Genomic DNA, 26,859 nt, shown 5'->3' with positions numbered 1-26,859 from the left:
ATTTTCATCTAAAAAGCCAGGGATTTTTTTTTTGCAAATAAGTAATATGTCCGATTGATCAAATGTGTCTCCCAGCCAGCGCCTACACTAAGATGTACATTAGTGAGCACAAGGGATGTATGCGCTAGCATGGTGATTAATTATGGATATAAACAAACAAGGCATTAGCTAATTTGGGATCGGTAAGATCTCCCCTCCCTAAAGCTCCTTATAGTTTTCAAATGATGTGATTACCCCCAAACACGGCACTCCGGGCCAAATCTTCAAACTAGTGACCCTACCTGTTGATCTACACAAACACATTTGCAAGCCCACACATTCGTAGCCTACAGTGATTTGAACAATGATTTTCAGGTGCAAAAATCGCTGAAGTGTCTGTTTAAGAACTGCTAACCGATAATCACCCTCTGGTTTTAGTCCAGTCAATCTAACAAAAAAAAAGGCCCAACCCAGGAGAAATTGCAATAGTAATGTTTCATAGTTTTTATTGTTCCTAATACCCTCCTGCATCATATATTAAAAGTCTTACTTGATTAATTTATTGGATCATACTTTTTTCAAGGTCAAAAGAGGTTAAACAATGTTTTAGAGTGACGCCATCTGGGTAAAATTGTGTTAATATTGGAGGGCCTATGTATACCTATCCAACATATTTGGTGTCTTTTCCTATGTTTTGGGGGTCAATCTTTCCAATAAAACACTTTTTCAGAGGATATTCTTAAGTCTTATACCTGTATTAGGGGTACAACTACCCCAACACCCACTTATTTGCCAAATGTGACGCCAGACAATGTTTTCATCAATCAGTTGCCTACATAAACTCTCCGTTTTTTTACATATTCTGAAACTACAGATTGTACGCTTTCAAATGATGTGTCATACATTGAAATCGGACAGAAATTGAAGACGACACAAGTATTTGAATGTTGGTACACCTCAAACACAGAATGGGAGAAAAGTCACAACAAACGCTGCTAACAGCTAGCGGCTAAGAATGGCACATAGCTACGAACATCTAACTGCATTTTTATAACATCACAACATGCTAAAAACACATAACTACACATAATTAGATGATCACACAGTCCTTGCTTTTGAACACGAACAAAAAAGAGAGTATAGGCCAATGCACACGGCGTGCGATTTTGTCGCACGACAACATTTGATTCTCAATTCACACCACCGAAGTGTGTGGGTGTGAATGGAGAATCGAATGTTGTCGTGTGACAAAATCGCATCGCACGCCGTGTGCATTGTCTCATTCAAAACAATGGAATTGAATTCGGCGGTGCGACAAAATCGCCGCCGTGTGCATTGGCCTTATGTTTACAAGTCAAGTCTCCCTTACCAGTAGCCTAAGGCAGAGGAGAACAGTGAATTCAATCCACACGTTATAAGTATTTAGTGATCGTTAAACTTTATTAGGCCTATATTGAGTGGTTACTTTAAAACTTAAAGTTGAGTGTTATGAGAAAAAAAAAGAAAACCAAATATTGTTGACACAATAAGTTTCACTTTAATTTTCTGTGACTAGTTTATCCCTAGACTGGCTTGCGTCACAAATGTTCCTTATCATGTGTCACGCCCCACCCCCATCCTGTGAAAGATATTATTGGTCCCCCACAATATATCACTGTAAACACAACTTGATGCATCATTGATGTAATTTCAATAAAAATACACAATGAAAACACCACTCCCAGTCCCATTGGTAAGTAGTTCAAACACAGATGTTAGACATTTCTCAAAATCAAAATGTCTAGTTGACAGTCTGTATCACCTTGGGTTTGGCTGAAGTGCTGCAGTAGCTGAGAAACTTGAGGTACATGGATTCACACCTGGGCACTTCATGCAATATGTTGTTGATAATGCTGACCATAATATCTGAACAATTGATGGCCATGGAACGGTCTATGGCATGGGAATTATTGTATGCATCACCCGCAGAATTGAACAAGCTTCCATCATTCCACGTATCAAGTTGACAGCAAAGGACCTAACAGATGTCGGATGCATTAACATTGTTCCATATGTACAGAAGTCTGGGGGCCTAGTGTACACACCAAATACGGTGCCCAAAATGCTCGAAGGAAAAGCAGTTGCCAGGGCCATACGAGGTAATTTCCTGGTTGATGGAGCACTGAACACCCTACTGGCAGCGAAAACTTTTCATGTCAAACTGCCTGTCCCAAACAAAGCAAACTATGCTGTGGACTCAGAGGATGTGTCAGAGTTGACTCAAGATGGTACCGTTGCTGATGACAGCGAGGACACCGTTTCTGATCAGCCAGATGGAGAATCCACAGACCATGCCAAAGTACCAGAGGAACTAGCAGAAGCCTCAGATCTGTATGACAGTGTTATGGCTGCCACCGCAACCGGGACAAATGCAAGTGCACTACTCCAGATCATAGCTCAGCGTTTGGGGGCAGAGAAGACAACCATGGTAGATGACCGGCAGCAGCACTGTGGCTACAGTACATGGAGATGATCGACCTAGTCCGTGCATTCATTGGATCGGAGAGAACTGGAAATTGGGATCAGCACCTTGATACCCTGACAGACATGATGCCATTCATGGCTGCCTCCGGACATAACTTGTATGTAAAATCATTGACCATATACCTCCAGAAAATGCACCAACTAGAAGACACACATCCCCAAGTTTACAAACGATTTCAGGAAGATGGTCTGCAAGTTGTTCGTTGATCAAACGAATACTGGGCCGGACTATCCCCCGACCTTGTAATAGAACAAGCCCTCATGCGAAGTATGAAAACAACCGGAGGACTGACACAGGGAAGGAGTATGTCTGAAACACAACGTTTGGTCTGAGTTCTTTCCAACCCTGCAACATCTGAAATCAACAATGCAATGAAAGAAGTGACAGGGGTAAACTATGAAACTAGTGAACAGCACAAGGACCTTTCTGCATCAAGACAGGCACGAGACAATGCTGACACTATCAAAATACTTCAATTGTTGGAGTCACAAAATCCATTTGCCGGGTATGATCACCTTCAGCACCTAATCACTGGTGTGACAGCCCATAATGCGGTGAATGTGGACCATTCAAAAGAGGTTGGTAGAAGGGTCTTAAAAGACATGGTAGGGAAAAAGGTGACAGAATATACCTTCAAGAGGAAAGCACATGCAGTCACCATGGATTCCAAATCCACAGTCAAACTGAACAAAGAAGAAGTTGTCCATATTGATCATCAAGTTACAGGTTGTTTGCAACAACATCTTATTCGCGCATGCCATGCTTGGCTGTGATACAACATCCAGACTCTTTGGGGTTGGGAAAGGGGTATCTTTGTGTCTGGTTAGAGAAAGCGACTCATTCAGAGTACAGGCCAGCATTTTTCAAAAACAATCTGCTACCAAGGAAGAAATTGCTGCTGCAGGGGAAAGGGCAATGAACTAATATACCAATATACTAATACTAATCTACAAAGGTGCCGAAATGGATTCTCCCAATGACCTCAGGCTGAAAAGTTTCTATACTAAAGTGACTGACAGCAAAACGGCTATCCACCCTTGCAACTTGCCACCAACATGGTCGTCTGCCATGCTTCACAGCTTCAGAGTGTACCATCAGGTTCAGGAATGGATGGGAAACTCGCATCAGAGGAATGGGGCTGGAGGATCCAAGACTCATGCCTAATTCCCATCCATTCCGATCAGGACCCTGCTCCTCAATACTTGTTGGAGCGTGTGCACTGTAATTGCAAGTCAGGTTGTGGCACTATGCGCTGCAAATGCCGTTGTCAAGGACTTGATTGCTCTGTAGCCTGTTCAGAATGCAGAGGTGTATGCGCGAATATGTCGGCACAACATTTGGATGAGGACATGGAGTGAAGGTTACATGTAGGCCTACAGTAAAGGCATATTTCAAGCTTGGTCTAAAAACAGTTTTTAATAGGTTTATAGGTTTATATGGTTCATTTCTCATTTAAGGGTTTAATCTGTATATGATATGCAACATGGTTTTCATGGAAAAACATTAACATTTCTGTATGTTCAGAAATGTCAATGATAATAAATGTGTTATAAACTAATTTGATTGACTTTGTTTGAATAAAATAAAATAAAACTATAAAATAAAATAAAATAAAACTATATAATTTTGGGTTAAGGGTACCCCCAAGGGGGTAATGGCCGTTTTCTCAAAAATAGTTTTTTCTCATACTCTGAGCCAGAAATCTCCACTTCAGTAGCACTTACATACACCAAACTTTCCAGTTGTATTCCTATCTACATTCCGAGGGGTTTGTTAATATATCATTCATAGCCTGATTTAATGTAACATTTACTCCTAAAAACATGGCAAAATGTTATAGAGGACCTTGACTCTAATATGACAACAAGATGAAACAAGAATGTTTAACCTGGCTTTATCCAATGTTCAGATTTCTGTTTTTGAATGTTATGCAAATTAGCACATATTTCATTAGATAATGCCTAATTTGCATATGTAAACATAATATTTCAGAAAACTTGTAATACAAAAAATGTTAGTCTTAATGTAAGTGATTAACTGGTGAAGTTTCATGGTGATATCTATTAGTTACTTTTTTAAACCTATGAACTGGCTGTGTTGCGCCTGGCACAAAAACCCACATTTTCGACCCCTGAATTTACCTTGATCCAATAAATATTAAGACTAAGACTTTTAATATGTTATTTGGTTGTCCCTAGGGATCACAAAAAAACTTGAATGATTACTATTGCAATTTCCCCTGGGTTAAACCACAGATTGACTGGACTATTACCCGTGTATTATGTGCACATGTGAAAAGCCATGTTTGGAGTTTTTCACCGTGGCTTCGGGTAATGATGGGTATGATAAGTATGTTAACTTGTATGGATATTAAATCCATAAATCTCAGATGACGGAGATCGTGTGGGATACTTGAGATAACTGGGATAAGTGATGCCTGATTGAATTAAGTCACAAGCTCCGGCAAGCCAATACCATTATTATTAACCTTTATTTAACCAGATAGGTCAGTTGAGAACCAATTCTCATTTACAATGACGATCTGGCCAATTGGCAGAACAGAGGCAAGTCTGTACACAAAACACAACACAGTATATACAATATAAAACACAACCCAATGTATACAATATAAAACATGAGTGCAATACACGACAAGTATCAAAAACATCTATACATCACAACACAGTATGTAAAAGACAGCAGGGACCAGGGGGAAGTTATCTTAAAAGCAGGTGCAGTGATCCGAAACAACATCTAAAAGTGAGTGTTTAAAGGTGGGTAACGCGATTAGAGTGGTGAGTTTTAGTGTCAACTGCAACGCATTCCAGTCAGTGGGGGGCAGCAAACTGAAAAGAATGACGGCCAAAGGAGGTGCAGACTTTGGGGGGGACCAGAGTGATATATTTGTTGGAGCGGAGATTGCGTGTGCTGGATGAGAAGTTCAGTAGTGAGCAGAGGTAGGGGGGGGATTTGCCAATGATGGATTTATAGATGAACTGATACCAGTGGGTCAGTCGCCTGGTGTGGAGTGATGGCCAGTTGACTTGGGAGTACAGGTCGCAGTGATGTGTGTTGAAAGGGGCACCAGTGACAAAGCGGATGGCAGTGTGATGGATGACGTCCAGTTTATTGAGAAGGTTTTTGGGGGCAATCCTGTAAATTATATCTCCATAGTCCAGAATTGGCAGGATGGTCATTTGACCTGGTAATGACCTGGTAATGCCACGTCGGACCTGGTAATGCCACGTCGGAGCATGCCAATGGACTGATGACTCTGAGGATGTTATATCCCATCACTGCAGCTCACTGGTGTGGCAAAAGGGGGAGGGGTTGTTACTGTTTTGCACCTCAAGGCAGCCGGGAAGAGCGACAGCCCTGTCCATCACACACGTAAAATGTCACACACACATTCACTAGCAGGGATGAGTCGATGTGGTGAGCTGTTTTTTTTTGGTCCAGACAGGCTGCTAGCAGTCACTATACAAGCTTCCAATGGATAATTGTACATGGGGCTGATGGCTATAAACAGCAGGCATCCGTTGCACCTGGATCCTGTAGTGTTAGAAAGGGTTGTCCTTTTTGTTCTGATACTGACTCCTACTGACTCATCGTTTTGTTCATTGTCCACGTTAAGTCCTGTTTTGCTTTGTTGACTAGATGGTTTTTTTTGTCCTTAGGGGAGGCTTTTTTCATTCAAATTGCTCATTGTGGGGGTGAAGTATTCTGTCAGGAGAAAAAGTGTAGTGGATCTGGTAAATGTCCTATCTGGGGTAGCCAAATTGGCAATATGGAAAACCAGGAAAAATTGCATCTTAGAGCAAGTTCATGTTCATGGGTTTAGTGACTGCTACTCTGAGGGTGGAGCATGCTGACTTTAAGCTGGTAAGGAAAATATCTCTGTTTATAAGTACCTGGAGCCTGCAAAATGTGTTATGTTCTGTTGATGATGCTGAGGGTCTGGTGTTGAATTTGTAACCGTTCTTTCCTTGCGGGGATGATGTCCTGAGTGGTTAGATGTTGGTGACATGCATTATGTTATGTATTGACCCAATAAAGTGGATGTTAAATTCTAATTCTCTCTCTCACCCTTTCTCTTCTTTTTCCATAAACCTCTGGCACACAACCTTGTCTTTACGAGCATTCCACCTCCCCTATGTTTGCAATTTAGCTGGTCACGTGTACCCCTCAATACCCCCCAAAACAAGTCAGATACACACACACTAAGGTGCACATAACCTCCATCCAAAATCTGTACCCCATTTGCAGTTCGCACCATGACATAAGTAGGTGTTGTTCACTTTGAGTGAGGGTGAAATATATTTTCTCACCCCCCCCTCTTCCCCTAGTGGTTAAATCGCTATCTAAAGGCTTACCCACCTCCTGATCCTGCACTTGTAGCAGAATTCAGGATGGGAATATAGCAATGACCTTGATATGGTGAGATTGCATGAAGCTGGTTTAATTTTCCTCAAATCCATCCTCATCTAGTGTCTAGTAATGTTGAGCGACTCTCTGTGCCTCTTAGCTCCCTGATTTCTTGCTGCCCACGTTTGCCTGCATTCTGATTAAATGGCAGTATTACCATGTGACCTTTCACTGGGGGGCTGGTCCCCCTTACCAAAAAGAGCTTTCACACAGTCGACCTGTTTCCTCACACACACACACACACACAGACACACACACACGCTCTTTCTCTCTCTTTCACACGCACACACACACTCCCTCTCACAGGTATACCTGCTGACCTGATCCCTGTGTTGCATGATTTATGCTCTCCCTTATTCTCTCTCCGAGTCGGAAATAGACGCGTTTCTATGAATAGGACGTCTCCGGGGGGAGCGAGAGTCCTTGGAGACCAGAAGGCTGCGGCTTCTACCACTCACAGTGCAGTGTGACCTCAACCTGTTTGCGTGGATACATAGATTATTGATTGAGGGACTGCATTATGTTTAAAGTTGTAGTGAGTGACTCACTTGTTTTCTTGAAGCATACGTGGTAGGGGGGACAGCACAGGCACAGCACTGTTGTTGTTTCGAGATGGTTCCATAACAAAAGTGGAGGCATACAGTCAGTTGTGGCCACAGTCCACTCCACAAGTCACGTGCAGGCAAGATGAGTCCAAGTCCCACGTCATCGGTTGTGTCAATTCAGCTAATGCTTCCCCCTCAAATGAAGGGAAAGGGATTCAAGCTTTGTCCTTGCACAGAGTACAACGAAATGTATTTATGCTCTAGGCAAGGGGGTCAGAGCCATTGAACGCGACCATGGAGCAATTAGGGGTTCAGTGCCTTGCTCGAGGACACTCCGACACGTGGCCAGCCGGGATTCCAACCTCTGCGAGCTGCCGACTTTGGGATCATTAGACCCCGCCCCCTACCGGCTGAGCCACAGCCGTCCCTGAGCCACGGTCGAATGGGAAAGATCAGAAAAGAACAGTTCCTACCCCATAAAGGCTACAATCTTTTGGGGGTGAATGTAACAAACAGCTATCACAGGGTTGACACTAGTAGAGCATGCAGGGTGGATTGACAGCTGATTGAGTAGAGATAGCTCCAGCAAAGTCATTGTGAGCTGGACAGTGTTGGGTCAGTAAGCCAGAGTACCTCATAGGTGGGTTAAAACAGGGTATCCGCGGTGTCTTGAAAAGTATTAAAAGTTGATAAATCAATTTTGGAAAAATCAAGACCCTTAATAAGTATTAAAAAGTCTTATCACGATTTTATGAGGTCTTGAATTTTGTTGGTATTTTTCTGAATTAGTCTCTGTCCAAAAAAAAAACTGTTAGTAAAAGTTCGTGAATTTATTAGTTTTCTTAAAAAACAAAGATGAACCGGAAATTCTGTTGTATGATAGTGGTCTAGTAGTCTATTGCAAACTAAAACTGTTAAGTTAAAGGTGTCACTGATGTAAACGGTTACAGCTCAAAGTAGCGGTGAGGTCTGGAAAAATATTGACATGGTCTTTAAAAAGTCTTAGAAAGGTATTGAAATTAACCTCAAGATTCCTGTATATACCCTGTAAAATGAATCGCCCGGCCTCTTGCTAGTTGCTCATGGCTAGATAGTAGGAACACTCTGAGGAGCAGTTTATAGAGAGGCTGGGGCTTCTCAACCCGGGTGGCTGTTTCTCACCTCTTCCCTGCCAACCTACATTACTCTTCTATTATAATCCTACATTTACATTCCTCCTCTCCTCTCCTCTCCTCTCCTCGACGTTGACAACATCGAACCTGACAACAGTTATTACTGAGGATGATGCGTCAGTAAAAAAGTTGTCATATCACTTCTTCTTCTCTCTCAGTCTCTCATTCCCTCTCTCCTTTCCCTCTGCTCTCCTCCCCCTTTCTGCACAATTAGACGAATGTCCGACGCATTGGGTAATGCCACCCACTTGTTTTTAAGTACTTGTGGAGAAAAGTAAACGCAGCCACATGTTGCTGTAGACGCATGTCTCCAGAAGCACTGTGGAGAGAGGTGGGGAATTTTAAAGGGTGAGAGACTGATCAATATTTGGGGGGCAAGAACACTGCGTTTGTGCATGTGTGTGCATGCAAGTGTGCATGAGTGTGTGCGTGCATGTGTGTGAATTTGTGATTCTCTGTAGGATTTAGTTGATGTCACAACATTTATGTGGCAAAAAGGAAAAATATCAATATACATAAACATAACCACAAGCACCCTATTTCTGCTACTGGCTACAGGAGTGTAGGGACCACACAGCACTCAGTTAGGGCCACATGAAGAATCCATTAACAGTCAAGTTCCATTCATTGAAGACATCATGTTATACTAATTTTACTTTTATCATGTAAATAGCATGTTGGAGGATGAGTGCTGGGTCTAGAGTTTTTCTCACAGCAGGCCATTCCATCCTCTCCACTCCCAAATTCTGGAGGTACTCTGTGATGATCCCAACTCTGTGGGGGGCGAGCGTTGTCATCCTGGAGGATGGAGTTAGGTCCCAGATTCAGTTAGGTGCCAATCAGGTGCCAGTCACACACCTGTGACTGGCATACACCTGCCAGCACTTGAAGCTCAAAACGAGAATGAATACCAACAGAAGAATATTGCAGGGTATTTTGGCCAATTTTTGGGGGCCTCTACCCACACGGTTAGCTGTGTTGCTCATTCCACGAATGTATGATCCTTACTAGTTGTACCTCGTTGTAAAGGTGACTAATCAGGCTTTCCAACGATATAAAATACAATACCAATTGCTATTACTAAAGGGGAGGAATAATCGACCGAAATAACGTTACCAAACTTTTTTGGAGAAGTTTATAGTAAACAGTATATTGTTTTATTATATTGTTTTACATTGTCTATGTAACACCGCAGTCATCATCTAACCTATTACATACAGTATTATCTCTAAAGCATAAAAGCATCTGGCACCAATATCCCACCAGGCATTCTGTAGCATTCCAACCTCATTCCATTTTCCATGGTGTAGACAGCTCTGCTCTGTCTTTCGAACACTCTCATATCCCACAAAGGACATCAAACCATCTCTCTCTCAGGGGGGGGGGGGGGAGCCATCTGTCATCTGTATGAAGAGTGATCTTTTATACTGCTCTTAAAAGGCTGCCCCTCCTGAGATCTCTTTAATTATGGATAGGATTTGTAGGTTTCGTCCTCTCTCCTCAACGCACGGCATTACGCAGTGATTGTGTGCTTATGTAAGCAGAGACAGGCGAGTCTCTCTGTCCCCCTCTGCCGCTAGTGAGCCATCGCTGCTCAGGTCAATCCAGCCTGATCCAGCCCAGATTTAAAAGTCAGGGATTTGAGGAGTGTGTGGGTGTGTGCGTGTGTGTGTGCGTGCGTGCGTCTGTGTGTGTCTGTGTGTGTGCGTGTGCGTGGGCGTGTGCACACATGTGTATATGCACATGTGGCTGTGTTTGTCTGTGCATAATGTGTCAGTCAGCATGCCAGTTCAGCTTACAAGCTGGATAGATTAGAACATAACTAAACACCACCCAGTTCTGTGGCTGTGATATAAGCCCGTCATCACACCATCAAAGCTATGAAGGACGGATAATCTCTCATCATAAACAGCTGGATTTTTCTGTTTCCCTCTTTCCAGAGGCGGCTGTGGCTCAGGGGGTAGAGCCGCCGTCTAACGATCGCAAGGTCGGCAGATCGGCGGTTCGAGCCCCGGCTGGCCACATGTAGAAGTGCCCTTGGGCAAGACACTGAACCCCAAATTGCTCCCAGTGAGCGGGCCGGCGCCTTGCATGGTAGCTTGCCGCCATTGGTGTGTGAATGTGTGTGTGAATGTGTGTGTGAATGGGTGAATGAGAGGCTGTTGTAAAGCGCTTTGGATAAAGGTGCTATATAAGTGCTATGACTACTAGTGACTATTTACCTCTTTACTGCGTGGAGGACAAGTGGCAGGCAGAATCAATCTCAGCATTTGACTTGCATTTCTAGATTCCTTTTTACCTGAGTGTTGTGTCTGTGTTTTATGATTTGTCGGGATGATTGATCTTAAGTTTTTCTGTGTTTTTGACTGCATGCTCGAATTGATAACAGCTTGAAATTTGAACTTGATGAGTGGCCAGGTTATAAGGGTGTTATGGCCTGTGATGTCACACCCAGAAGTGTTTTTAAGATTACATAGTGTCACATGGGAAAAATATGTTGTAGAAAATAGACACACACACACACACACGCACACGTGCACACGCACACGCGCACACGCACACGCACACGCACACACGTATACACACACACACACAATTGTTGAGCCTTAAGGCTTAATCAATCACGCTTGCAAATGTTTGGTTGCAACTGGATTCTCTAGATGAGCCCCAGATGTATAATAAGAGATGCTCTAGTCACAGGGGAATCTTGGTTACAATAAGGATCATAATCTTTAACACCTGTATCTGATTTAACAAGAGACTAGCTTTGGTCATCCTGTTGCGAATTTTGCTTGCAATAGACCCAGCAGTTTTGATGTCACATCCCAAGTAACTTAGTGTATGTTATGTTATGTTATGTTAATTTTATTTACGGAAAGCAATCAGACACAGACGACTTAAACGTACATCTCAAGGCATACAATTCCCAACAAATAGGGAGTTGACTTAGGGAACATCATTGACAAAGAGGTGGGTTTTTAGCTTGGCTCTAAAGGTGTCCAGAGTGGGGGCAAACTTGATGGCAGAAGGGAGAGCGTGTGTTATCAGTCTGAGAGGTCAAGCTGGCCTGCTGCATTTGTATGTTGCCTAGGTAACTGTGTGTTTCCTCTGCAGCCTTACATGAGTTCCCCAGGGACGTGTTTACCCAGAAGGAGCGCACAGAGGGAGCAGTGGCCTTGCATGTCCTGTGTGTAAGTGTCTTTACCTGGGCCGGTCGGTGTTGTGACGTCGCGCCTGATAAATCGCACACGGTGTACTTTCCGTGTGTGCATGGCGTGTGTGTCTGTTTGCTTCGCTAACTGGGTGTTAACTTGTTCCTCTGTAGGCCATGTACATGTTCTGTGCCCTGGCCCTGGTGTGTGATGACTACTTTGTCCCCTCGCTGGAGAAGATATGCGAGGTAAGACTGACAAATTGCAATATTCAGTATTGAAAGTTTTACAGGATATGTATAATATAATATAATTATATATATTTTTTTTTTTTTTTATGTCCATGGAAATATAATCTTCTGTCAATATGGTTGATTAACGATTGTTTCCCACATTATTTCACCTCATCAGAATAATTAGGCATAATTGTCACAGGAGTTGTCATGCATGATGCGTAATAATCTCTCTCTCTCTCCATCTTTCTCTCTCTCTCTTTCTCTGTCTCTCTCTCTCTGTCTCTCTGTCTCCCCCTCTGTCTCTCTCTCTATCTCTCTCTCTCTGTCTCTCTCTCTCTCTCTCTCTCTCTGTCTCTCTCTCTCTCTCTCTGTCTCTCTGTCTCTCTCTCTGTCTCTCTCTGTCTCTCTCTCTCTGTCTCTCTGTCTCTCCCTCTGTCTCTCTCTCTATCTCTCTCTCTCTGTGTCTCTCTCTCTCTCTGTCTCTCTCTGTCTCTCTCTCTGTCTCTCTGTCTCTCTCTCTGTGTCTCTCTCTCTCTCTGTCTCTCTCTCTCTCTCTCTCTGTCTCTCTCTCTCTCTCTCTCTCTCTCTCTCTCTGTCTCTCTCTCTCTCTCTCTCTCTCAGCGTCTTCAGCTCAGTGAGGATGTGGCAGGTGCGACCTTTATGGCAGCTGGCAGTTCAGCCCCTGAACTCTTCACCTCTGTCATTGGTGAGACACACAAGATCTCATGCACACACACACACACACACACACACACATACACACACACTCCTCTCTCATTAGAGTCATCTGATAAAATTGGCATTTTTACAACCAATTGTGTTGTGTCTTTTTGTTCAGGTGTGTTCATCGCTAAAGGGGATGTGGGGGTGGGTACCATCGTGGGATCGGCGGTCTTCAACATTCTCGTCATCATTGGAGTGTGTGGGATATTCGCTGGCCATGTAGGTTACCTACACACGCATGCACAAGCACACACACACGCATACGGTGTACACACACACAAACATACCCACTCAAACACGCATCTGAAAATGAAAAATGTATCGACCCTGTCCTTGACTCTCACATTGCTAGCAAGTTCAAGTTTCAAGTTTACTGTTACGTCACACTGCACGAGTGTAAGAGAGTACAACTCTTAGGCTTCGGTTCCTGACTTCCATTCAAACTTCAAAATGGAACGTTGACGCGCAACAGAAATCGCACGCTGTGTGCAGAGCCCTTAAGAGAGTACAATTCTTAGGCTTCGGTTCCTGACATTGCGTTGCAGCACAAGACATAAGGCAATACTAATTCAAGCATAATTGAAGATAAAAGTGACAGTAGTACAGGACATAACAGACAAAAAATAATAGGCATAATACAAGATAACAGTGACAATAATACAGGTAAGACAGGATACACTAGTGGTGCCTCTAGTGATAATAGATAGTTCAGTAGTAAAGTGGCTGTGAGCTTAAGGTTTCCGTAGTCTGTATACATGGGGTGTGCTTGGGGAATATAGTCAGTTATCTACATTGGGCTTGTTCATGAGCCTGATCCCCTGGGGGAAGTAGGTGTTGGTTAGCCTCTGAGTTTTGGCCCTGAGGCTCTGGAAGAGGCTTCGCCTCTTGGACGGCAACAGGCTGTGTTTGGGGTGGCTGGGATCTTTGATGATCCTCCGGGCTTTGCTGACACACCATGGGCCCTATTATGCACTTCATAAGTCTTAAGCAATAAGACGAGGCGGTAGATCTAAACTTAAGACGTGGAGGCGTGGTCAAGGCCACTTTGCTATTATGCGTGCGGTAGTGGGCGCCTAAAACCCGGCGCTAAGCAAAGAAATTAGTCATGGGTGTGTTTTGGGCGTCTTCTCAATCAACCCAATCAGCGTGCCAGGTGCCATTCCCTTTAAGAACCGGCTGCGTTGAGTCATTAGCGCTATGCTATTATGGAAGTCCTAAGAAGGAGGTCAGCGCGCTTCTCTGCCTCTCCCTTCTGAAATAAAGCATTTATACTGTGACCGTAATTGACGTCTTGCCGTGGAGCCACGTGCGTGTTCATGTGTGCCCACATGCATGCGCAAACCGCGGAGGCGCGCTCGTGTTTCAAAACGTGCATGAAGTCTAAACTTAAGAACTTTTCAAACCACTTCTTAGCGCTAGGAGCAAAGTCAGATCGCATAATAGCAGGGGCGCCTAGTGCACTTCATTAACATATGAACACTCCCACAATGAGTAATATATGCACGGGAGTATTACGTCTTATGTGTGGGCGCCTATCGACACCGGCATAATAGCAGTAGCGCGTATGAAGCGCATAATAAGGGTGGCGGTAGGTCTTAACCTGGCGGTGCGTCTTAATTAAGACTTAAGACGGCAAGTTAAGAAGTGCATAATAGGGCCCCATTTGTCGTATATATCCTGGATGGGGGGAAGCTTACATCCAGTGATGCGCTCGGCTGTCCGCACCATTGGTCTTGTCAGTGTTGCGAGAGAGGTTGTTCTCCTGGCTGTACTGAGCCAGGCGGTCGACCTCTCTCCTGTAGGCCGTCTCGTCGTTGTCAGTGATCAGGCCGCAATCACTGTGATCAGGCCGCAATCACTGAGGTGGAGCCGTGTGTGGCACCCACGCAGTCAGGGAGTAGAGGAGGGGACCCAGGACGCGGCCTTGGGGGGCACCTGTGTTAAGGGTCAGAGGGGCGGAGGTCTTAGAGCCCATTCTCACCACCTGGCGTTGGTCCGACAGGAAGATCCAAGATCCAGGCCTCGGTCTCTGAGCTTGGTGTCGAGCCTAGAGGGGACAATGGTATTGAATGCTGAACTGCAGTCTAGGAACAGCCTCCTCACATGGGAGTTATTCTTGTCCAGGGGGGTGAGGGCGGTGTGGAGAGCAGTGGCAATGGCTTTCGTCAGTGGATCTGTTTTGCCGAGGCAAATTGGTGGGGGGTCCAGTTTGGGTGATAGTGTGTCACAGACCAACTCTTTGACCAGCTGCTCACAGCATTTGCTCACTTCGGAAGTCATCTTTTTTTTTTTTTTTTTTATCTGAGTGGGGCACTCCCACTCATATTTTTCATTTTATTGATAGATACGGTGAAGATTTAGGCAGGAAGGATGGGTGAGAGAGAGAGAGGAGGGATGACATGCAGGATATGTCCCCGGCCGGAATCGAACCGGGGACCCTGCGGTTAAACATGGTCAGCGCTTAACCCGCTACGCCACCTAAGCGCCCCAGGGCGATAGTCATCTTTCCACTATATTCCCGTTTGGCTGTCTTAATCACCCTGCGGAGGTCATAGCGGGCTGTCTTGTCATTAGTTATGTCCCCCGGATTTGAAGGCATGGTGCTGTGGTTTGTTGACATGCCCAAGTGTGTGTTTGCCTCGTCAGTGTGCATGCCAAGATTTGCTTTCCGAAACAGCCTTAGAATACTTTAACTTTAAAACCGAATACATTTCCGACTTTTATTCTGAAAAATGTAAATAAATGTCAACGTTGTTGAAAATCAATGACACACTCACACACACACACACACACACACACACACACCTTTTGAATAAATATTTGTTCCCAATTTATCAACTATTTAGAAGTACTGTTTTCTCTTTCTCTCTCTACCTCTCTTTATTCTAATCCATCTCTCTCACTATATTTGACTTCTTTCTCCTTCTTCCTCTAACTGTCTCTTTCTCTACATTGCTCCCTATCACACCTACTGTACTATGACTCACCTCCTCCTTCCCCTCCACTCCCCTCTCCACCTTTCCCCTCTGTCTCTCTCAGGCGGTGCATCTGTCACGCTGGCCTCTGCTCAGAGACTCTTCATACTACACCCTGTCCATAGCTGCTCTAATAGTGGTGAGTGGAGGTGGCCCAGTCCCAACTGTTCACCTATGTGTGCATGCATGCATGCCTGTCTGTCCGTCCGTCTGTCCGTCCGTCCCTCCGTCCATCTGTCTGTCTGTCTGTCTGACTGTCTGTCCGTCTGTCTGTCCATCCGTCTGTTTGTCCATCTGCCTGTCCGTCCGTCAGTATATTTTTAAGTAAGTATGCGAGAAAGTCAATGTTTGTGTGGCAGGTGGCTAAGATAGCATAGCACAGTGACTTGAATTACTGATTCCTATGAGCCAGTAAATGCTTAAGCAGGAAACTAGTTTAATATTATAATCCATGCTTCTTAGAATATGTTTGATGCGTGACATGGTTTGGAGTCCAGCCTGAGCCTAGAGGAAGATTGGTTCATTTGGAGTGTGTTGCCCTCTGCTGATAAGCAGGTGATACTACAGAGTAGATTCAGAATCAATGTGTAAAGGAAAAGTGCTCTGAATAATACGTGTTTGATATCATTCTCTGTCTCTGTTTCTTCACAACAGTTCATATATGATGAAAAGGTGTCATGGTAAGTAGGTGTTCTTATTTTACTAGTATTTATAGGACACATGTTGCTAACTATATCAGACAAGTACAATGTTAATAATGTGTTTCATATGGTGTTATACAGCTATCCAATATACAGTAGTATCTATTTGTGTGTGTGTGTGTGTGTGTGTGTGTGTGTGTGTGTGTGTGTGTGTGTGTGTGTGTGTGTGTGTGTGCGTGTGTGTGTGCTCATGTGTGTGTGTGTGTGTGTGTGTGTGTGTGTGTGCGTGTGCGCGTGTGCGTGTGCGTGTCTGTGTGTGCGTGTGTGTGTGTGTGTGTGCATGTGTCTGCGTGTGCGTGTCTGTGTGTGCGTGTGTGTGTGCTCGTGTGTGTGTGTGTGTGTGTATGTGCGTATGCGTGTCTTTTTTGTTTTAGGTGGGAGTCGCTAACGCTCGTTCTGATGTATTTCGGATACATTTTGATAATGAAGTAAGTTTGTGTCAAAAACCTTAAACATAAATATGAACATATGCAAATACACATGAATTTAGAGTTATGTGATAAACTGTGTACTGTGTAAAAGTGTTAACTTTTAACTGTGTTAAAGGATTGGTTCAGGATGTTTAACCATAATATGTATTCTACTTACAAACAGTTGATCAGTGGGTACATTTTGCTACTTGTCCATTCTGTCGTTCATATCGTCTCCGATAGCACTTTCCTCATGAGCGACAATGCTAGTGCAAGTAACTGGAGCACAAAGATAACCCAAATAAACTCTAGGCAAGGTAGGGATCAGCCTGAGACTGAAGCTCTGTATCGCTCTGCAACTGCTGTGCAGTGGGACACAGTCGTGCGTACTTCAGCAGAAAGTCATGGATTGAATGTTAATTTGACATCAATTTGTTTCTGTAAAAAATATCTAATTAGTATCGATGAACTGCCGCAGCTTTATTATTATTATTATTATTTATTTTTTTATTATTATTTCTTTCTGGAAGGGCTTTCACACCGGCAGTTCCGAACGCCGGAAACCTCCGAACGTTGGCGCTGTCTGGCGAACGAGCCCGCGTTCATACCAGTGTATCGTTCGCCAGACAGTGCCAACGTTCGGAGGTTTCCGAACGCGAACTGGCGTTCGGAACTGCCGGTGTGTAAGCCCTATGAGTGGGGCAGTCCCACTCATATTTTTCATTTTATTGACAGATACAATAGAGATTTAGACAGGAAGGATGGGTGAGAGAGAGAGGAGGGATGACATGCAGGATATGTCCCCGGCCGGAATCAAACCGGTGACCCTGCGTTTACATGGTCAACGCTTAACCCGCTACGCCACCTAAGGCGGCCAATTTATTATTAGTTTTAAGTGTCATGTGGAGTCTATTTGGATGCTTTTTGGACAGACTGAGCTTTGTGCACCAATCTACTTGCAGTAGGCACTCTGTATAAACGACAGCAGGGACAGGTTCCATCAATTAACAGCATTGCTGGTAAGTAGAATACATAGGTATGTTTTTTTTTTTAAATCCTTAACCAACCCTTTAAGTACCTAGATACATCCACAACACTGTTTTAACTCGCGTCAATACTTTTATTAGGTTAAACTCCTGCATCGTGCGTTTCCTGGAAAGGATAAAGAAGAAACAACCGACATATTTGGGGAATGGCACGTTGAGTAACCCAGAGTTGGACGACAACTGTGACGCAACTGCAGTGCTACTGAAGAAAGGTAGGAGCCGCCCACACTGTTCAGTCAGACAGGGCCGGTCCTAGGCATAGGCGAACTAGGCGGTCGCCTAGGGCGCCAAATGCCCCCCCCCCCAAAAAAAAAACTCTATGAATTTCATGTCTCTATGAAAATATGTCTCAGCCTACTGTCTATTTTTGTCTTGAAACCATTGTTGTCCATATTGTTACTGTTGAATGTGTGGGTGGTGATGAAGCAGTACTGGTGGCTTAATGTGGTGGTGGTGGGGGTGGCGCCCCTAAAATTTGGGGGGAGGGGGCATCAAATCATACTCTCGCCTAGGGCACCTAAATGCCTAGGACCGGCCCTGCAGTCAGAGCACACTCTCATTTAAGACACCTCACTGGTTAACTCACTTTCATTAACGTCCGTTCCCATGTGTCTCGTGCCTCTTTGCCTCCTTTAGCGACCTTCCACAGAAAGCCCTCAGTGTTGATGGTGGACGAGCTGCTGTCGGCGTACCCCCACCAGCTGTCCTTCTCTGAGGCCGGCCTGAGGATCATGATCACCAGCCACTTCTCTGCACGCACACGCCTTACTATGGCCTCCCGCATGCTCATCACTGAGGTAACACACACACACACACACACATTAACACAGATACATGTACTTAGGTAAAGCCGTCTTATGACATAACATACCTACTCTTTTTGTGTGTGTGTGTGTGTGTGTGTTGTATCTGTGTTGTATCTGTCTGTCTGTCTGTTTATGTGTGTGTCTTACAGAGACAGCGTCTGATCAACACCCGGCTATCCACTAACGGAGACTCCGAGGTCACAGTGAGAGTTGAGGGCAGGCGAGGCCTGGAGAACGGACTGGAGAACGGACTGGGCGGAACCGAGAGGGGGACCAATGGCCGCCACGCACGCCACGGAGACGACTCCAGGGGAGGGGAGGTGGAGGCAGGCAACAAGACGGAAAACGAGAACGAGGACAATGAGAATAATGAAAATGATGAGGAAGAGGAGGAGGAGGAAGATGGAGAGGGACCTTTTGTGCCTTTTCACGCACCAGGCACGGCATTTTCCTCTTCCCTTTCAATCCCAAATCAACCCAGAGTCCCTACCCCCCGTAATCACTTATGTCATCATTAAAGCATCATGACATTCGCATGGAAATGACTTTTGAAGCCTCTATGTACAACCTGGCATTATGAAATCAAACGTTCCACAGTCGTTTTTTTCCTCATAATCCCTACTTTATTTGATGTAGTTTATGTTGCCAAATGAAAAGATAGATAGTTAAATAAATCACGGTATTATTTGTCTCTTCTACCCGCTACCCCTGTCCCTTTCACCCTCTCTCTCTCTCTCTCTCTCTCTCTCTCTCTCTCTCTCTCTCTCTCTCTCTCTCTCTCTCTCTCTCTCTCTCTCTCTCGCCCTTTCTCTCTCTTTTGCCCTTTGTCTTTCTCTCGCTCTTCCCTTCTCTCACCCTCTCCTCCTACACATCTCTGCTGTCCTAGCCGGGGTGTGTAACAAGATCAAGTGGCTGTTGGTCTGGCCCTTATGTCTGTTGCTGTTCTTCACCATACCTAACTGTGCGACGCCACGCTGGGAGAGGTGGTTCATGGTCTCCTTTGTCAGCTCCACTCTCTGGATCGCAGGCTTCTCCTACATCATGGTCTGGATGGTGAGGACACACGCCGTTTTTCACATCTACTTGACATTCCTTTTTTTTTTTGTAATCAATTATTTATTACAAAACAGTACACATGAAAAACTCACAATTATCACACCAAACAAAATAAGTGTCTGTCCTGACTTTTTTTCTTTATCTTTTTACACTATAAACACACAAGTAACCCCTCCCCCCATGGCGATAACATCCCTTCCACCACCCCCCCAACCCCCCATAGTTCTTCATTACACTATATTTGGTCATAAAATCATAACAGTACAATATTCACAGGTTACATCCACATACAACAACATCTACTTGACATTCCTGATAATGGGATTGTCTTTATGTTTTATTGGCATTATTCCAATCTTACCAAAGCGATACACACTGATATTTCTGTCTCTCTTTCTCAGGTCACAGTGATTGGGTATACTCTAGGGGTCCCTGATGTTATCATGGGCATCACCTTCCTGGCGGCTGGCACCAGTGTCCCTGACTGCATGGCCAGTCTTATAGTTGCACGGCAAGGTGAGGACACACTCACACATACACACACACACGGCTGTGGCCATGCAGGAGGTAGAGCTGCCGTCTAATGATCGCAAGGTTGTCAGGTTGTCAGACCGGCGGTTCGAGCCCCGGCTGGCCACATGTCGAAGTGTCCTTGGGCAAGACACTGAACCCCAAATTACTCCCAGTGAGCGGGCTGGCGCCTTGCATGGTAGCGGTTGGTGTGTGAATGGGTGAATGAGAGGCCGTTGTAAAGCGCTTTGGATAAAGGCGCTATATAAGTGCAGTCCATACACACACACACACACACACACACACACACACACACACACACACCAGTGCTGACCATGCTCTATACAGGGGGCTCTTTGACAAGAATAAAGTCTCTGTGTAAGGATACAACCCCTGGTCCTGATTATTAGTTGGTATAGGGCTAGGCTGGGGCAAATACCTGTAGCTACCTCTCTCCTCTGATGTTACATGGCCAACAGATGAGATAGAGGGAAGAGAAGGTAAGGGAGGAGTAGGGAAAGAGAGGAAGCACACGCTATGTCTTCTGTGCATGGTTTGTTTCTGTTTCATTCGTTATTTGCGGTGGACCTGAATACTTCTGCCAACAGAAATCTGTTGCTGATGTTAACCCATCTCTCCCCTCTTCCCTCCCGTGTCCGTGTCTGTCCCAGGTCTGGGGGACATGGCCGTCTCTAACTCCATCGGCAGTAATGTGTTTGATGTCCTTGTGGGGCTGGGCCTGCCATGGGCACTGCAGACCCTAGCCGTCGACCACGGCTCCTACGTAAGTAGCATACACCACCTCCCCCCACTCTGTTCCTACGTAAGTAGCATACACCACCTCCCCCCACTCTGTTCCTACGTAAGTAGCATACACCACCTCCCCCCCACTCTGTTCCTGTAAGTGACGTAGGCATTTGAGTATGTGAAATTATTTAGCGCCTAAACAAAGCATATTTCTTCCAGCTTGACATGACAGAGAGGTTCTTCTTAACAGTGGAAAAACATTGAGAAGTAGCTGCTGTCAGCCAAGAGAAATACAACCCTGAATACGGCACCTGTAGCCCAGTTGTGCCATAAACCTCTCTTGATCAAACACACATGTGAGGGTGTTGAGAACGTAAAGGATTGCCTATAACAAACTGCTCCCCAGAGCAAACAAGCTCGGTTGTCTACTATTGGTTGTATGATTGTTTGATTGGTGCAAGTTTTGACAGTGTGAGAGATAAACTGTCTTCTGAGGTTTAGTCCTGAGATAGTAGAAGATCTGCTAAATTAGTGCAACGTTTGAGGGTAATAAATATGACAGATCAAACGAAAAGGAATTTATGAGATTGAACCTGTTCAGGACCATGTCCGCACGGACAAATAGACTGAAGCTCAGCTTCTACCCTAGGGCCATTCAGGCCCTGAACACAGCAAAGACCTAGGTTCTAGGCCCTGGACAATCTAGACAACTTGATGGCAGCTACTAGATTGTAAACATAAGTGCAATATTGAAATACAACTGTGAACATTTCAAACCTGCAAACTGCGACACTTTAAATGAATGTGCAATAATACTATGTGCAATATGACAACCCTTGTGTACATAAGGTTCAGATATAGGAAAAGTTAGGATATTTATAGCATAGCATAGAGTACAGAACAGTGTTTTATTGTATAGTATAGTAGTATAGTATAGTAGATAGTGTAGCCTTTATTTATGTAAACCAGCTCTTTTCCCTTTTTTATTTTACCCTTGGCCCTCTTGTTTTTAGTCTTTTTCCAAGCACCAGGGGAGCCCCCCCTCCTAAATTTCGTTGTATGGTACCTGTACTGTATTAATGACAATAAAGACCATTCATTCATCATCTATTTTTTCAGACAGCACATTCAAAAAGGCATTTGAATACAACAATTATAATCTCGATGCAAGATGTTTTTTTTTTAAGAAGGCAGCTTAGTTATACAGCACCTGAAAAATATAGTATTATTTTGACCGTATCATAATTCGATGAGATCAAAACAGGAAGGCGATGCTGTTTGTGTATACTGAATATTTGACACTCGTGGCAAACGAGCAACTTTCTAGCTTCAAACGTTACAAAATAATTTCTCTCATGGATTATTTTATTATCATTGACATTAACATTACATTTACTATTATTATGTGAAGCGCATTGAGTTGCATCTTGTAAGAAATGCGCTATACAAATACAATTTGATTTGATTTGATTTGGCATTTGGCAGACGCCTTATTCCAAAGCGACTTATAATCGATACATTTGACAAAGTTTCATGGCTTAGCTTTGTTTTGCCAATAAGTAGATATTTTTGTTTCCACTGGAAACACTTAAAGTGCAAACACTTAAAAGTATTTTTAAAATCAGGTTTATGAGAAATCATATAAAAAAAAATGTTTTTATTACCGGGCATGTGACACATAGGCGACACATGATTGGTTGAAATCTCATGCTACGAACACACACACACACACACACACACACACACACACACATTTTAATCATTTATTTCTGTCCACATAGAAACAAGTATACAAGGACACAAATACTGAAGGCACAGATGGGATGCATTCACAAACAGACATGGACAATGTCTTTCACATACAACAGGACAAGACTCACGGGTACAAGTAACAGCGTCTCCGCCATATTTGGCGGCTGCCAATAATCGCAGAGACAGAGCAATACTTGCTGAGCCTTTTTGCTTCTCCCTTGGACATTCCCAGTAGACGTAGTCCTCTGACAACCAATCTGTGCACATGTCCAAGACTGCCAAATATAAAGACTAATAGCGTACACCTATAGCCTAGCTCTGAGATGGTGTCTACAAGCTGCTGGTATTTCATGACCTTAGTCATGAAGGCTTCCTCTAGGCTTATATCAAAGGTGCACGCTACCTCTAATACAGACACCTCTCTGGACTCTTCATTAACAACAACAACATCTGGTGTGTTAGCAGACACACCCACACACACACACACACACCCACGTCACGTCACGTATAGAAGCGGCTGCACTGCTTAAAAACTGAAAAGCCTTTTCAGTTCTCTTTCTGTTTCTTCTTCTCTTAGATCAAACTAAACAGTAAAGGCCTCATCTTCTCTGTGGGACTCCTATTGGCGTCTGTGTTCCTCACGGTGAGTCCACATTATTTATTCTCCTTCCAAAAGTCCTCAGAATCTCCGTTTCTCACATTACTGTGCACCATATAAAAATGAAAGATCAATATCTTATGTTAAATGTGATATTTATATAACCATAAGTCGGAATTGGCTGGCCCACCATTCCAATTAAACCATGTGGGAAAACGTGGCATTGCGCACAGTAAAAGTAACCAGGGAGACAGTTATAGCCTTTATTCATTGTCTATAAGTCTTGTTTGACTGTGTATGTACTTAATAATGAAGTTGAACTATTCTACCCTCCCCCCTCTCTCAGGTTCTGGGAATACATCTGAACAAGTGGAAGCTCGACCGACGTCTGGGTCTGATGTGCCTCTTCACGTACTCCGTCTTTCTCTGCTTCTCCATCCTTATCGAATACAACATCTTCACCTTTGTCAATCTGCCCACCTGTCGAGACCGCTGAGAACGGACAGCTATCCCTCAACGTCCTCTTCCTCTTCCCCCTTTTTCCCACTTCAGGGAACCACTCGATTTGGGAGTCCTCTATCTTCAGCTTTTACAGATAATTTTTTTTTTACTTAAACGTTTTTTTTGTTTTTTATTTATTCTTTTCTTTATGGTATAGGTGCAATATGGAGCAACCCTAGTGTATATTCATGTGTGTGGTTGATGTCAAGAGAAGAGATTAATGGGCACACACTCACTCTCACACACACACACACACACGCACACACGTACGGACACACTTACGCACACATGACCGCAAACTGACTGTTGAAAAGCTCTCACAAAAGACAGGACTGGTGAACAAAGCTATGTTTGTCAACTACTGCCTGCTTCGATGTGAAGGTTGTTTGTGTTTTTCCATTTTGGAGTTTGTAGAAACTGCATTATATTGTGCAGTATGATCTTGGTGATGTTTTATGACGAGGTTTCTTTATTAAGCTGCTAACCCTCTGGTCTGATGAGAATTGATAATCTACTGGAATGTTATTGTTCTAAGCTAGGATTCTTAGTGTTGGTATAATGGTACTGCGTTCATGGGTAGAGATAATTTTTAAGAGGTGGAAGTTACAGGTGAAATGGTGTAAATATTTGTTGAAGATGTGGTTGAACAGGGCCATGACATTTTCCTGTCAGGTCATGTGGTCTGGAAAAACTCCAGGCTCTAAACATGACACTCCTCTTTATTACCAGGACATTACCATTCACCCACTGTAAACAGAACATTGTCCTGTCCTAACCTGGGGTGAGATGGAGAGAGGTTGTGAGGGACAACGATGAGTTAAAAACAATTCCAACATCATCTCATCCTCCTGCCTTTCTAACTCTGCAAGCGTAATTCAATTAACCTGCATTGAAATGTGAGCACAGTAGAATAGTTTGTATAGAAAATGACACTGCAGAAACATTGGGCAGATTTGATTGAATCAGCTGGTCAGAATGGATGTAGGTCTATTGTAAAATGTTTCTGTAAGGTATTTTGGTTTAATTTATCAGTAGCTCTCCTAGATATGAGGGTATTGAGAGTTGCAGATTTTATTAGATCTACTTTTTACGGGTACCCTGACAGATATTTTCTTTATTATTTATTGAATGTTATTAATGCATTTTTTCCCTCCCTAAATCCATACCATCCCAACATTGGTCCTACTTTCAATCTCATATTATATAAGGCCCTATTTTTTCTTTTGCAAATCAGTCCCAAGAAGTGAGCAAAGTTGCCCAAAATAACCATAGAATTTCAAATAGATGGGTGTGACATAATCCAATTGGGAGTTTTGAATACTGCAGCTACCGATTGCGTAGCATGGAATACATGTTCACGCTGTGACACAATTAGACTGAATCTGCACTGTATTTGTCCAAGGTGTGAAACTTTACCGTTACCTGTTGTTTCTGTACATGCTGATTATTAGGACAGTGTCCTTGAAATGAAGCCGGTTTTGATGAAACAGCTGGTTTACCAACTCATTGGACATCCTCAACATCCTCAACTTTATTTATAGAAGAAAACACATCAGTCGTCGTGTAAAAGCCTGACCAAACCTAGGACTTGTCGGGGGCAGAAATGTTCTGTTTTGGGCTGAGTACAGTACAGCGACACTATGTCTCCCAGTCTACCACTGAGACTATTTACCACTGAGACTGGGTCAGATTCTATGGAAGGCTACATTTGGAGAACTGGTTTTCCACACCTGCATCTCAAGAGAAAGGTATCTGCTGCTACCCATCGGCTCCTCTAGAAACTACAGAACAATTTTGGACTCAGATTACCTTTCCCTTGAGGAAATGTTTACAAAATGTGTAGATGGAATTTGCCAGGACAGCAAAGCGAATACAATATAGTATTCCTGTCTTTAGGATGGCTTTCCTGTTCCTGCCAGCACAAAAGGAAATGACATGTTTATGTATTCTGATGAGTAGTCTACTCATGGTGTTATTGTTGGTGTCTTAGGGATAGAGATGCAATTTAATAAGGCATCAGAACTTGTACCCGACCAGATATTTTTTTTGTTTGGACTGCAACATATTTTCATCATAATAATCATATGTTTTTGTAATGCACAATGTTTGGATTAGTCCAGACAGTAGGTTGTGGTGCACATACATTATTGCTAGTTTGATGATACGACAAACATAGTTTCTCAAGCTTGAGGGGAGACTGATTATTTCGCTCAACAAGAAAAGCACTGTTTTACATCACAGTAATATTACCCCTTTTGTTAAATTGTTAAATCTTGTTAAATACGCAAGATACTGCAATCACACACACACTATCTGTTAAATCTTTCTGTTTTTAGAAAGTGAACCATCAAAATGATTACACATTTCATGTTGTAGATGAATTTTTACAAATTCAAAGTGACACTTTATTTCCTGGAAACTCACCGTAGATGACTGTGAATTGGGGACCCATTTAATTTTATGGACCAATAGCAAAACCAAGTCAAATACACAAATCTGTGCATTACAAATATTATGATGATATTATGATTGCGATTCCTTTGAGAGGGTGTTTATGGTTTGATTGTAATTTATTTATGTGTGTTGGAGATGAGTAGACAGGGCACATCTCTGTAAAATCACAAGAAAACAGGGTTTATGTTGTCAAATTATTTATAATGCAATAATTATGAGCTTTACAATGTAAATATTTTGCTTCATATTTTTTTATGATTGAAAGTATATCTTGCAGATTTCAAAGATGGTTCCATCATACAGATATTAGCATATTTCCCTCTGTATCTTGAGGACAATAGCTTAATTTTACAGTAAAGGCTCGCTCGTGTCTGCCTTTTCTGAAAGACTGTCAACTCTTTTTCCATTGCTTGTTTGGCCAAAGTAAATATTCAGATAACACTTTACTTTAAGCATCATATAAAGTGCTACATTACCTTCTAAAAGTCATAGCAACAAATAGATGGAATAGGTAACAAGAGGCCATGATATTTTGTGAAAATTCTGT

At 43.4% G+C, this 26,859-nt stretch overlaps 1 protein-coding gene across 1 annotated transcript in view; it reads left to right on the top strand.

Moving 5' to 3' along the window:
• Positions 1 to 23,853, top strand: part of slc24a3 (solute carrier family 24 member 3) — a gene marked incomplete at both ends in the record, with an annotated part of 48,578 nt that extends 24,725 nt beyond the window's left edge. Inside the window, 15 exons of the mRNA XM_080548973.1 lie at positions 11,760 to 11,836; positions 11,971 to 12,045; positions 12,655 to 12,739; positions 12,872 to 12,975; positions 15,796 to 15,870; positions 16,386 to 16,411; positions 16,807 to 16,860; positions 17,970 to 18,100; positions 18,525 to 18,685; positions 18,844 to 19,132; positions 19,581 to 19,747; positions 20,152 to 20,266; positions 20,932 to 21,044; positions 23,337 to 23,402; positions 23,704 to 23,853. Coding sequence (XP_080405099.1) covers positions 11,760 to 11,836; positions 11,971 to 12,045; positions 12,655 to 12,739; positions 12,872 to 12,975; positions 15,796 to 15,870; positions 16,386 to 16,411; positions 16,807 to 16,860; positions 17,970 to 18,100; positions 18,525 to 18,685; positions 18,844 to 19,132; positions 19,581 to 19,747; positions 20,152 to 20,266; positions 20,932 to 21,044; positions 23,337 to 23,402; positions 23,704 to 23,853 — 1,688 coding nt within the window. The remainder of the gene's footprint in view (positions 1 to 11,759; positions 11,837 to 11,970; positions 12,046 to 12,654; positions 12,740 to 12,871; positions 12,976 to 15,795; positions 15,871 to 16,385; positions 16,412 to 16,806; positions 16,861 to 17,969; positions 18,101 to 18,524; positions 18,686 to 18,843; positions 19,133 to 19,580; positions 19,748 to 20,151; positions 20,267 to 20,931; positions 21,045 to 23,336; positions 23,403 to 23,703) is intronic.
• Between the last annotated feature and the right edge of the window lie 3,006 nt (positions 23,854 to 26,859).

Source organism: Nansenia antarctica (assembly GCF_963989245.1).
Source record: "Nansenia antarctica genome assembly, chromosome: 19".
Classification (NCBI taxonomy): Eukaryota; Metazoa; Chordata; class Actinopteri; order Argentiniformes; family Microstomatidae; genus Nansenia; species Nansenia antarctica.
This window is presented reverse-complemented; position numbering and strand designations above follow the sequence as displayed.